At 40.6% G+C, this 12,393-nt stretch overlaps 1 protein-coding gene across 2 annotated transcripts; it reads left to right on the top strand.

The window, feature by feature from the left end:
- Positions 1-108: 108 nt before the first annotated feature.
- On the top strand, positions 109-10,972 carry NUP54 (nucleoporin 54). 2 transcript variants are annotated; one of them, XM_065736731.1, is made up of 13 exons: positions 109-208; positions 582-743; positions 2,926-3,009; positions 3,136-3,270; positions 3,950-4,179; positions 7,055-7,242; positions 7,834-8,030; positions 8,347-8,401; positions 8,739-8,832; positions 9,357-9,464; positions 9,780-9,899; positions 10,321-10,431; positions 10,741-10,972. In XM_065736731.1, the coding sequence occupies exons 1-13, from the start codon at positions 157-159 to the stop codon at positions 10,867-10,869; spliced, it is 1,665 nt and encodes a 554-aa protein (XP_065592803.1). In that variant the 5' UTR covers positions 109-156; the 3' UTR covers positions 10,870-10,972. The 2 variants fall into 2 exon arrangements, with proteins under 2 accessions (XP_065592803.1, XP_065592802.1); XM_065736730.1 differs by lacking the exon at positions 582-743.
- Positions 10,973-12,393: the final 1,421 nt, after the last annotated feature.

The following is a 12,393-nucleotide window of genomic DNA, read 5'->3' on the forward strand; positions in this document are numbered from 1 at the left end:
CGTCTCACGGCAGCCCGCAGTAGCAGGCCCGGGCCGCCTGGCGGCGCGGGCGGCCGGCACCACCCGGAAGCACTCTGGAGGGGAAGGCGGAAGCACCGCCCGTTTGTTCCCGGCGGTAAGGTCTGCGGGCACGCCTGCCGCCGCTGCGGCCCCCTCATGGCCTTCAACTTCGGGGCGGCGGCGGGCGCCGGGGCCTCCAACCCCAGCGGTGAGTGCGGGGACTCCGGGTGGGAATGGAGGGGTCCAGCGGCCGCTGAGGGAGAGGCGGCGGAGGAGAAGACGCGAAGGGCCGCCGGAGCCGCGGCTGGAGCGAGCCCCGCGGGCGTGCTGCTGGGCGTCCCTAGGCTTCCTGTGCTCTGCAGCTCCGGAACGCCATCCCAGTAGTAACGTGGGGAGAAGGGGATTAAAGCTTGCTTTTAGTTGCTTACTAATTCGTGCTTGGTGCCGGTTAATGCCCTACTCTTGTTAACTATGTCTTCCTCGTCTCTGGTGCCGGAACAGTATGTCAGCTGTTACTTCTGAACCTACCTTTCTCCCAGAACTAACGCTGCCTTGCTCTCTTTCTGCTTCATGCTTGTCAGGATTTGGTGGGCTTGAAACCACAAACTCCACCGCCAGTGGGTTTAATTTTGGGGGTTTCGGATTAGCTGCTAATCCCGCAGTGAATTTTAATATTGGGAATTTCGGTGTTTCTACTACCTCAACTCCACCATTCAATTTTGGTAACAGTCTGGCAAGTGCAGGTAGATATTGCATAAATACTTGTTCTGAAATAAATGTTAATAGCAGGAGTCCAAGAATTGCATTCCTGGCTCGGAATCTGTGCTGAACTTCTTTCATATCCAGTGAAGACTAGAGGCAAAAGCTCTGGAAGGTGGGACAAGTTGGATTAGCAATTGTAAGGTGGTTTTTTTTTTTGCCTGTTAAATTCTCCAGAAATAGCTGTTAAGGAAAAATGACCGCATGCCTGATTAGATGCTGAACTGGAGATGAATTGTGGTACCCTGCTAGTCTTACTCAGTCTAAAATTGAGCCTTGATCACACAGCAAAACAAAAACATTGGTTCTGCCTTTAGCTCTGGGGCATCAGAACTATTGCAGAGCTGGTCCCTAATGCCTCTTTTCCTCACATGAGATTCTTGGACTGCTGCAGTCATGGTTTTCATCCTCCCCATGTCTCCTCATCGGCCTTCTGTTGGTTACCATGAACGTGCTGCACTTCAGTTGTTTCTGTGGAGAAACAAGTTTTATACGATCAGCATAAAAAATGAACAGCTCTCACTGTTAGCTCTGTTCCAAAAACTGTTCTGCCTCTTAATATGGTGCAAGTCCCAACAAAGTGATTCTCTGGAAGGGTTTTATCCAGCACAATGCGTGCAGACTGCTTGTTGAGAAAACCCTTTCTGGCTCCATGTGGGCTCATCAATTCTGAGTGACTAGCTGATAAATTTCAGTTAAGTCTTTTTCATTTCATAAAATAAATTTCTCAACCATATGGATTTCTCATGCTTTTTCCCATATAGATTTATCCCTTGGTTCTCATTGCCGCTGCTCGTATAGGAGTTATCCACAGCATTGTTGCTCTCTGTGTTAAAACACTCTTGTTTTGTGAGCTCGAGGAGTCAGGTTTGGTTTTTAATTTGGTATGAGTGCTACTGGACTGTATTTCTTGAGCTGAATTATAGCTAACGCGAGAGAACTTGGATACATTATTTTGCACTTTCAGATCCTTCTTTAAGAAAGGTAAATGGTAAATAGCTGTGCATATGAATCTGTGTAAAAATTGTGTCATCTGACAGTGTTTCTGCTAGGGTTACTCGCTCGCTGATAGGACTGAAGGCTGAAAGTTTCAGGGAGCAGCTCTTATATTCAGTTGTGCTTGCTGAATTAAAATAAAATGTGGCTGCACTCAGCTTTTGATTTAAGCTCCTTATTTTGTATGCATATACAAGATGGTGAGTGCAGTAGGTCTAAACGTTTTTTTTTTTTTCTATTGATGTGAATGAGCACTGGCAGCATTGCTTTACTTTGATGTGTTGTATGTACTATCTATCTAGACTGTCTATCTCCATTTGAATGTATGGAAAATTTGCCAGAAGCATGGAAGATGTGTTACCCTAGGGCTATTCAGATGTCTACATGGTACACATTGAGTCAGCTGGTGCATTAGCACCACTGCAGCATCTGCAAAGAGATGGTATGGTCAGAAGGACAAATGCAAAGATTTTGGGAGGCATGGTAGAGGTTGGGCCTGTGCTTGGGTTTCCCCCTGCTAGCCAGCAGCTGGTTTTCCTGAAAACACCTGGGGAGCTGATAACTTTAGCATTTTCTTCTCTGGATAAGAGTTGAATCTCAAAGTGAGGGTTGCTGGAGAGGTTTTCAGGTGATGGGGAAAGTAGCCATGGGGAAAAAAGACTTTGGAGAATTTTACTTGTGTGTAGAAGGAAGTCATTGCTCTGACAGCATTCTTGTGCATGGTGATTGTATGCATCCTGGCCTCAGACTTGACTTGGTTCTCTTCTTGCTCTTAAGACTTTATAAATGTCAAAACAGCTCATAAAACATGATTGCTTATTAAATGCTTAGCAACAATACTAATTTTTAGGAATACTTCCAACCAATCTAAGAAATACTATTGCAAGTTGTGTCTGCCACAAGTAACAGGGCATTTGTTACTGCTGCTTTTCTGTTTGCATTCTTGACTCACCATGGATGTATTGGCTTTCTGGTTTGTGTTTTCTCCCGTTTCCTTGGACAGTGAACTCGGTCCCTATGCTCAGTGTCAATCACATGCTTGTAAAGTAACACATAACACATCCGTCCACATCTCATAACACCCATCGAAGCACGCGGTTACTTGTCATGTTGTGCACACCTGCCACTCCCAGCACACAGCCTGCCTTACCTGCATACTTTGTTCATTAGGTGCATTTGGAGGATTTGGGACAACCACTACCACTGCAGCGCCAGCATTTAGTTTTTCTGCTCCCACCAATACAGGCACCAGCGGTAAGAGCACAAATTTGAAAGCATTTACTTTACAGTGGAGTGTTGCATTAGTGCTTCATAGTCAGTGTTTTGCAGCTCACGTGTACTTCCAGCCTGTTCTCAGTAATTCTTTGTTTGTTTTCCCAGGACTCTTTGGTGCTACCCAGAACAAAGGCTTTGGATTTGGTACTAGTTTTGGGACAGGAACTGGTACTGGCTTGGGTACTGGGTTGGGAACTGGTTTAGGCTTTGGAGGCTTTGGTACCCAGCAGCAGCAGACCTGTAAGTATGGCCTTCTCTGCATTTATGCTTTGGTTACCAAGGAAAGGTTAAGAGAGCAACTGGAGCTTGAGTGGTGAGACTGAGGTGTATCATGAAAGGAGCCTGTTATGCTTGAGCTTAGGCTGCATGAAGGCTTCTCAGCAATTTGTCTTTTGAAATACCTATGTTTGCAGCCCTTGCCCTTTTCTTAAATGAGCTCAGGCAAGTTTCTGGTGACAGTATTTGCAACATAGAGTTAGTGGTGGTTAGAGTGTGTTCAGAAACAATATCAGCAGTCATTGCCTTATTAGAAGGGGGAAAGAAACTGTTCAATTTAAAGAAATCTAAGTTGGATAATGAATGATTGTAGGCTCTGAACACACTGAATTTATAACAGTGAATCTTCCTTCTGCATTAAGATATTCAAGGTACCAGATCATGTGGTGATTGAGTGTGTGTCTGATTTAAATATGAAGGAGTAGGTGTCTTAACTCAATCCACAGGAACTTCTCATACTGATGAAGATTGGATGTAAAAAGACCCATTCATAAAGCATTGACACTGATTTACTTTTTTTGTGTTTATTTTGATTCTCAAAATGTGAAAAGAACTGATGCCAGTGATACACAGACAGTATGTGTTAGCAAGCAAGCCCATCTTTGTTGGTAAAGGTGTTCATTTGTTTCTCGGTCCAATGCAGCATTAGGAGGTGGTTTGTTCAGCCAGCCTGCTCAGACACCCGCCCAGTCAAACCAGCTTATCAATACTGCCAGTGCTCTCTCAGCTCCAACACTCTTGGGAGATGAGAGAGATGCCATCTTGGCAAAATGGAACCAGCTGCAGGCCTTCTGGGGAACGGGAAAGGGCTACTTCAGCAATAACATCGCTCCAGTGGAGTTCACGCAGGAAAACCCGTTTTGCAGATTTAAGGTATGAATTATTCACCTGCCTACAAACGGTTCTGAAGTGGTTCTTCTATTTGCTGAGTCTGTGTCTAAATATCTCACGAGTATTAAATTAATTTTAATTCTACAGAGAATAATATGATAGAGCATTTTTCCAGATAACTTTTGCATTTCTGATGTGCTTATTAATATAAAGAAGTCTGAAGGTGTACAGATGCTAAAAGTCCAGATATCACTGAGATTCTAGATAGGAAGTGCATGTGTGGCTCGTGAAACATTCAGTGGTTATGAAACTTACCTCTTCTATGATAGCATTTAGATCAGTGTGTGTGGATCAGATCTCCAGAAATTAATTTTAGCATGCATTTCTTTAGGTTGCAGTATTACAGAAAGTACTTAAGACAATCGTTGTACCCAAAGGAAACTTTCAGTATCTGGAGCAGGAACTTCAGGGTCTTTTTTTGTTTTGTTTTGTTTTTTTGTTTGCCTTCTTCATTAAAACCAGCTAAGAGCCTGTTCTGTGCGCACTTAAATGTATCAGCTTTGTATATCAGCCTTAAATATATCAGCCTGTAGATCTTGATCCTCTACAAATCTTGTGCCTGCTGACTTTCTTGCTAAGCTTTGAACTTGTGGATTTGGGTCAGGCCAGGCATGGTGGTACTCTGTTTTCCCAAGCTGAATCCCTTGAAGTACAAACTTTCTAACCTGAATGCAGCTTAATGTTTAAGATCAGTTTTGGTATTCATACTATCACATCTTAATAAAATCTTTGTGTCAACTCAGTGTATGCATAACAACCATTTGGTTTCTCATGTGTTACCTTTTTAGCTGTTATCTTGAGCATTTTGATGGTGCATGTGAAAGCCTGCTTTCTTGGAAGTTGTCAACTGAAGCAGCTTTAAAGCTTTATGGATTTTCAAAGAACAGCGAAGTATAAATTATGTGATACAAAACTGGTAATCTTGGAGTTCTGTTTTCTAAAATTAAGTTCTCGTTTCAGATTAGACATGGGGTGCCACATTTACTCCTGTTCTTGTGATGTGAGAATTGGCAATGCCGTAGTGAACTCCAGTGCCTTATGCAAAATGCTGAGAAATCAGCTGTCTGCTGGCCATAACAGATGCCTACAGAAATGTAGTTAAGTTGTTAGCATAGGCATTGGAGCAAAGTATCATAAGCTCCTTTGGCTTATCACCTCTGTAAGTATCAGGCATCTAACAGGAATGAAGTGTTGCCAGAAGGGTTCTGTAGGTGCTGAGGAATCAATCTGTGCACAACTCCTGTTTTAGAACAAATGAGAACCATATAGGACCTAACCATGAAAAGTGTGCTTTCAAAGTATGAAATAAAGATCATCATTTGATCAACCGTGACAAAGTAAAACGCAAACAAAAAAGAAAAACAAAAAAAACCTGTGCCAGCCTGAAAATATTTAATTTTGTTGAGAAATCATGAAAGGGGATCTTCATTTTTTTTTAAATGAACTATTGAAGGAGTCATGTGTATGTGGTAGTAGTACTAGTTTGCATAGTAAAACTTGGTACTACTGAATACTTGACCTTGGCATATAATGGGCTTTATTCTTCATTGTGTTGTTGAGTCTTTTCCCACAGTGTGGGCTTCATTCAGAACTATGGAAACAAAGGAGATGCTTTTTATTATTATTACATGATAGTTTTGTTTGAGTATGTTCTCCTGAGGTAGCAGAAGGAATAGATGGCTTACATCAGGAACAAATATAGCTCCAGTAATGTGGAGGTCTCTTAAACAAGACATTTTGTCCCTATTGTTCTGAATCATTCCTTAGCTGTCGCTGTTGTGCTCCCTGACACAATGGCCCAGTTAAAGGTGTCTGGTTCTGCAAGGCTCACCCATGTGGGAAATAACCCTCTGCTGACAGAAACCAGGCTTTGGCATGCATCCCCCACTTGTTTCTCTCTTCAGCTGGACTTGCACAAGGGGAAAGACACAAGTCTTAGCACACGCAGTGATGAAGCTGTAAAAAGCACCCTTTGTCCAGCGTGTCACCACCAATAGGTTGACGCAATGGTTTTAAGGCGAGATGAGATTATAATGTCTACTCTGTTTTCATTTATAATGAGTTATCAGCTAGGTATTCTGTACAAATGATGAGGAGTTAATTTTGGAGCCAGCAGGGTTTGTTTTTTTTAATGTGGAAACTGTGACACTGCTTAGCACAGATAGGAGAAAGGATTTTTGTATTGGACTGTGATGTTGGATTAAAACATCTAACCTTACTACAGCTTTATCACAGCAAGGATAAAGATAGCATTAAATTTTATTAGCAAGTGAGCAAACCCCTGACAATTAATAACATGAAGAAAAGTGGCTATCCTAAATTCTTGCCTGATAACCTTACATGATGCATGCATTATCTAATAGGAGTATATCATGCTTACGTTCTGACTTACAGTGCCTGGAAAAATGGGTCAACAAGATCAGAAATGTTAAGAAATCCATGAAGATTTGTGGTTGGCTTATCTTTCAGTTAGGTTATGTCAGTAACTATTTTTTATTTAGACAGCTGGAAATGTAATGTAAAGCTTTTCTGGAATCCTCTAGTGAATTTTCTGTGAAGTTGTCATCTCCCAGTCCATAGTTCTGGCTTACTGAAGGTGAGGAATGGATGCTTAGAAACTTTTTTCTTGAAAATTATGGTTTTTGTTTTTTTCTTTTTTGAAAGATACTCTACTGGTGGCCTTGCGAGGATACTTACATAAGGAGATTGACATTATGTTTTTGCACCTCTAAATATGTTGTGACTTGCACATGGAACCAGTTGAGGGGTTTATCTCGGTTTAGTCCCTCCCCTTCATGCCACATCGATGTGTTTTCCTGAGTAATGTATCCCTGTTTTTTCTTTTGCTCAATTGCAGGCTGTGGGTTACAGTTTAATGCCCAACAACAAAGATGAAGATGGCCTGGTGGTTTTGGTCTTCAACAGAAAAGAAGTAGATATTCGAAGCCAGCAGCAGCAGCTCGTAGAATCACTACACAAAATTCTGGGAGGAAACCAGACACTTACGGTCAACGTAGAAGGTGTTAAAACGATGCCAGATGACCAGTATGTGAACTTTGCAGAGTTCGGCTTTTTCTTCTGGGTTGCACATTGAAAAAAAAGGGTGGCACCTAATCTGCTTACCAAGTGGTCTTTCACTCTTGCTTACCGAGAGTGTCTTCCTCTCTGACTGATTTTTAGATCTGTTTAACTCTGTCTCATTTCTCCTTGTGTTCCTTAAGGCATTAAGACCATTTATCTTTCCTGTGTATGCTGCTTGTTTTTACTGGAGTGCACAGCTGAGAACCCTCAGCTCAGTTCAGGAAATAGGTTTTTTCAGATGATGCTGACATTTCTGCTTGTTACTTTGCTACCGTTTCTTGTTTTTTAAAAGACCAGAGCTTTTGCATTGTTCTGAATGCAGTACTAGTATCACTGTGCAGTATGGCTGTTAAAACTGGGGGTACCATTACTTTTGTAGGCTATTTACAGTGCATGTACTTTCTGCTGTGCTGTTTTAAACCCTAGATTTACTGGTACTAAAGGAAGTTAACCATCAGGTGGGAAAAGCAGTAACTTCAGTTCAAGTGTGTTCTCTGTTGAGTTAGCCTCTGTATGCTGTTTCTTTGTCTCACGGTATGTGTTTGTCTTGCTCAGGACAGAAGTGATCATTTATGTCGTTGAGCGTTCACCCAATGGTACTTCACGGAGAGTTCCAGCAACCACCCTCTACGCCCACTTCGAACAAGCCAACATGAAGTCATCCTTGCAGCAGCTGGGGGTCAGCTTCTCCATGGCCCGAACAGAGCTCTCCCCAGCCCAAGTCAAACAGCTCCTTCAGAACCCCCCTGCTGGTACGTAGTCTGTGTTTGCAGAAACAATAAGGAATTTTTCTTATTGAAGGATGGACTCTCTGCTTAGATCAACTGTTGATTGTTCCTTCCCTGCCCTTTAAGGCCAGCAGGAGTGTGCCTTTTGACACATAACCTAAGACCAAGATTGTAAGAGCTACCCTTGTTTAATTAACCTTAGTTTGCACAGCCGTCATTAAGCATACTTCACAGGGTTTGTGTATTTCCTGGTATTTTTTCCTGCTTAACAGCTGTAAGATACATTATCTGTTCAGATCTGTCCCTAATATCTTTTTTTTTTTTGTTTGTTTATTTTAAGGTGTTGATCCTATTATATGGGAACAAGCCAAAGTTGATAATCCTGATCCTGACAAGTAAGTCTAATAGTCTATCTGACTGCTGCATGGTACCTGGAAAGAGAGAAAAGCAGAATATTGTGTAGTAGTCTTATCAGGTAACTGATAAGAAATTCTTTGAAGGACAACTTTGTCCAGCGCTGATATAATTTGAAGAAATGAAGTTAACTAGAAATGCCTGCACTAATCCCTTTACCCATTTAGTGCTTAAGAGGAATCAGGATGAAGATTGATTGATTGCTTGTTTTTATTATTTTTTTAATCTTAATTTGTCAAAAGCCAAGATCACTTGTAATTATTAAATCTTTCTCACAACACATTTTTATATTAAATATATATATAAATATTCTTGTAGGCTTATTCCTGTGCCCATGGTGGGTTTCAAAGAACTGTTGAGAAGATTGAAGGTCCAAGATCAGATGACCAAACAGCATCAGACGCGCTTAGATGTAAGTTTTCTCACATCTACCATGATTACTTGCTACTGCTGAAGGACGTTATAAAATGAGCATCCCTCAGGTATGCTAAAAACCAAAGGTAGAACCACATGCATTGGACTGTGATGACTTTTTTTTTTTCCCCCTCATTATTCCATAATATATTACTTAATTATATCTTTTGGCCAAAAGCACATTTGAGGTTTTGGTTTTTCAGGCTTAAGTTTACAGTGTTGTTTTAGGCTAAATCAAACTTGGATTTTTCAAAATGGTTGAATTAAGTTGCACTGACTCAGACTCTTAATTTGGATGCCCATATTTTTCATGCTTTCTGGAAATCCCACTTGTATATGAAAACAAACAGCAACCAAAATGGTAACAGCCCAACAAAAAGATTATTGAAAGCATCTTTTGCAGGGACCATCTGTGGCTGGACTAAGCACTATTTTCAACCGCCTGGTTTCAAGTTAGGATTAATGTGCTCTGCTATCAGAAATTCTTACAATTTCAAAATAACATACTTATGTCATCTGCAGATAATATCAGAAGATATCAGTGAGCTGCAGAAAAACCAGACTACAACTATGGCAAAAATTGCACAGTACAAAAGGAAACTGATGGCTCTTTCTCACAGAACGTTACAGGTAATGTGGGTATTAAGTAACTGGTTGTCAGGATGAGTCAGGTGCCAGAAAGCAAACCAAGAGGGGATGGGACTGCACAGCCAATATTGAAAAGGAAATTCCGACCCTGTAAATTGAATTAACATGCAGAGTTGTTGGGGAAAACTTACTCAAAAGCTGTGGGACTGCTGTGAAGTTGTAAAGCAGCAGAAGGGATGACAGAATAAATCTGACGAGCAAGTTGCCAGAGGAAGAACAGAAAGAGACAAGGTTGGGCTGGTAGGGAAAGAGATAAGCAAAGTCTTCTCTAATGAATCTCAAAGGCTTCTTTTGCAGGTGTTAATAAAACAAGAGATTCAGAGGAAAAGTGGCTATGCCATTCAAGCAGATGAAGAACAGCTTCGTGTACAGTTAGATATAATTCAGTGTGAACTTAACGCGCCTACACAGTTCAGGGTGAGTAGTTGAAAAATTTTTCCCCAGAACTTTACCACTAACCCTGTTCTTTTCCTCCAAAAATGAAGTTTTCCAAACTGTGCACGTGCATTTACTGTGGAAAGCTTATAGAAGAGAGGTCCAGCAGTATTATTGAAACATTGTGTTTTCTGCTGCATGACTGATAGGTATTTAAGTACTTTTTAATTATTTAATAATATTGTTGCTTCCTCTTTGCATGCCTTCCACACACACACACACAAAAAAAAAGAAAAATGAGTTACAACTGGAATAAGCAGTAACAGTTCTTGCCCTGGTGCCTCACAGTGATGCATGCTGGAGCTCTGACAGATATAAGGGACCTTTAAAGATCCCTTCCACCTCTTAAGGATTTTGTGATTCTATGTAAATGAGTAGTCTTTAAGTCTGTCTCTTTTCACAGGGAAGACTGAATGAGCTCATGTCCCAAATCAGGATGCAAAACCACTTTGGAGCAGTGAGGGCTGAAGAGCGTTACTACATAGATGCAGACCTCTTAAGGGAAATAAAGCAAGTATGTATTACCCAGTTGACTGCTGAGATGCTATGAATTTTATAATTTAAGCTGGCTGGGCACTAATCCAAGAGATATATTTAGAATCATGGCTTTTGTTTGTTGATAAAGTCCTTTTTTACTGTTTTCAATGACAGTGCCTCAAGGTTGTATAAAGCTAAAATTAAGCTGTTATTCCTGAAAGTGTTTTTTTCTTTACAAAATAATTGTGCTGCATTTTTCAGTGTGCCAATGTGCTAGATTTGACTGCTTTGAGAAATCTGACTTAAAATTAAACAATACTCACACTGGTTTTTAAACTACCTGCAGCATCTGAAGCAGCAGCAAGAAGGCCTGAGTCACCTAATTAGCATTATAAAGGATGACTTGGAGGACATCAAACTGATAGAACATGAGTTGAATGAGAGCATCCCTATGAGAGGAGGTTTCTTCAGTTGATGTGTGGGATGCTGCTGGGCTCACATGGAATGTTATTCGAGTTTATGGTTCACCTTCCAAGGCCAAAACTGGCAAGGTAAAATAAAATGTGTGTCTTTCAGGAGCGATGGTGTATTGGCTGTTTTTTTTTTTTTTTTTTTAGAATTTGCAAAGCCTCTTCTAAGCTTTTGAATTTGACCTTTGGAAGGTTTATATTTTGTAAAGCTGTATATGCTTTAAAAAAAAAGAAGGAAAACTGAATCTGTTCAGATACTGTTTTACTATAAAACGATATGTACTATTGTACTTTTTTTTTTTCTTTAATTGCAGTAGAATTGTCTAAGAAATGCAGTGCTGAGGGAATTGTTCTATTTGTGACCTGGTTTGTGGAAGCTTAGCTGATTCCACATTATTGTCTAAACAGTTGAATAACATTACATAAGGAGCTAATCTAAGTCTTTACAGAAATGTCTGAACTTTGTTGGTCTCTGTAATACTTGTAGTTTTCTGGAGGCATTTCCAGACTCTGCCCTCCTTCGGACTGTTTACATATGTGAATTTTACAGTACTTTCTGCCCCTCAGCTAAGAACAAAGTGTCTAGATGTTGTCTTTTTTTTTAATTTTGAATTTCTGAAGAATAATAAATTCAGTCTGACTTTGTAATAACTGTGCATGATGTTGGCTCCTTTCCAGCTACGTCAGTAATGCTGTGAAGCTTTCCAGCAAGTCCAAGTGAATGCAGTGCCTAGAAGTGAAATGCATGTAACAAGCTATTCAGTTTGATGCCACAGCACTCTTTAGCAGCTTCAGTCTCCAGACTAAAATAGAGTCACACCCCTTAGATCCTACCTCATACCAAGTACTGCAGAGTGGTACTAGAGGCACTGGAGTAAACTTTTCCATCCTCAAGTTGCCTCAAGTCACAGAAAATAACTGAAACAAAAATATATAATTCCCTGAAGGAAGAGGTTGTACAGCATAAAGCGCTTACATATTTAGAACTCACCTTAGAGACAGAATTTTGTTCATTAGCCCAAGAAGTAGATTACAAAAACCATAGCACTCCTACTAGAATGATTCTGCTGCAAGTATGAGAGAAAGTCTTTGTGTTTTCTTTGTCCCTTATTTAAAAATTTAAATGTTTTTAAAGCACAATGCAACTGCAGCTTAAAAAGCAGTGGGGGAACAAGTGACCTCAAAGCATACAACAGCATTGTTTTAGCTGGGCAGTAGTTAGTATCAGAAGAGTACCCTCAGCAGATTTAAGAGCCGTAAGGGAGAGACTGTTTTGCACGTGAGGTGATGGTAGCTTATTTTTTCTAATTGTTGCTCCACTGCATGTTTTTAGTAGCTATATCTTACTGAAGTGAAGGAACAATGGAAGAAATAGATGTTGTCACGGAAATAGCACTGCTGCTAGCAGAACTGAAAAACTACAGAAGGCAAGATGAACAGCCCAGAACAACACAACACATCTGGAAAAATGTTTATTATTAAGGAAGATGTGCTCTAGCAATTGCTACTTAGTAAAACTGTGCCTCCAA

The sequence above is a fragment of the Cyrtonyx montezumae genome, unplaced genomic scaffold (genome assembly GCF_038088225.1).
Source record: "Cyrtonyx montezumae isolate F1298 unplaced genomic scaffold, pur_monq_1.0 scaffold_2, whole genome shotgun sequence".
Classification (NCBI taxonomy): Eukaryota; Metazoa; Chordata; class Aves; order Galliformes; family Odontophoridae; genus Cyrtonyx; species Cyrtonyx montezumae.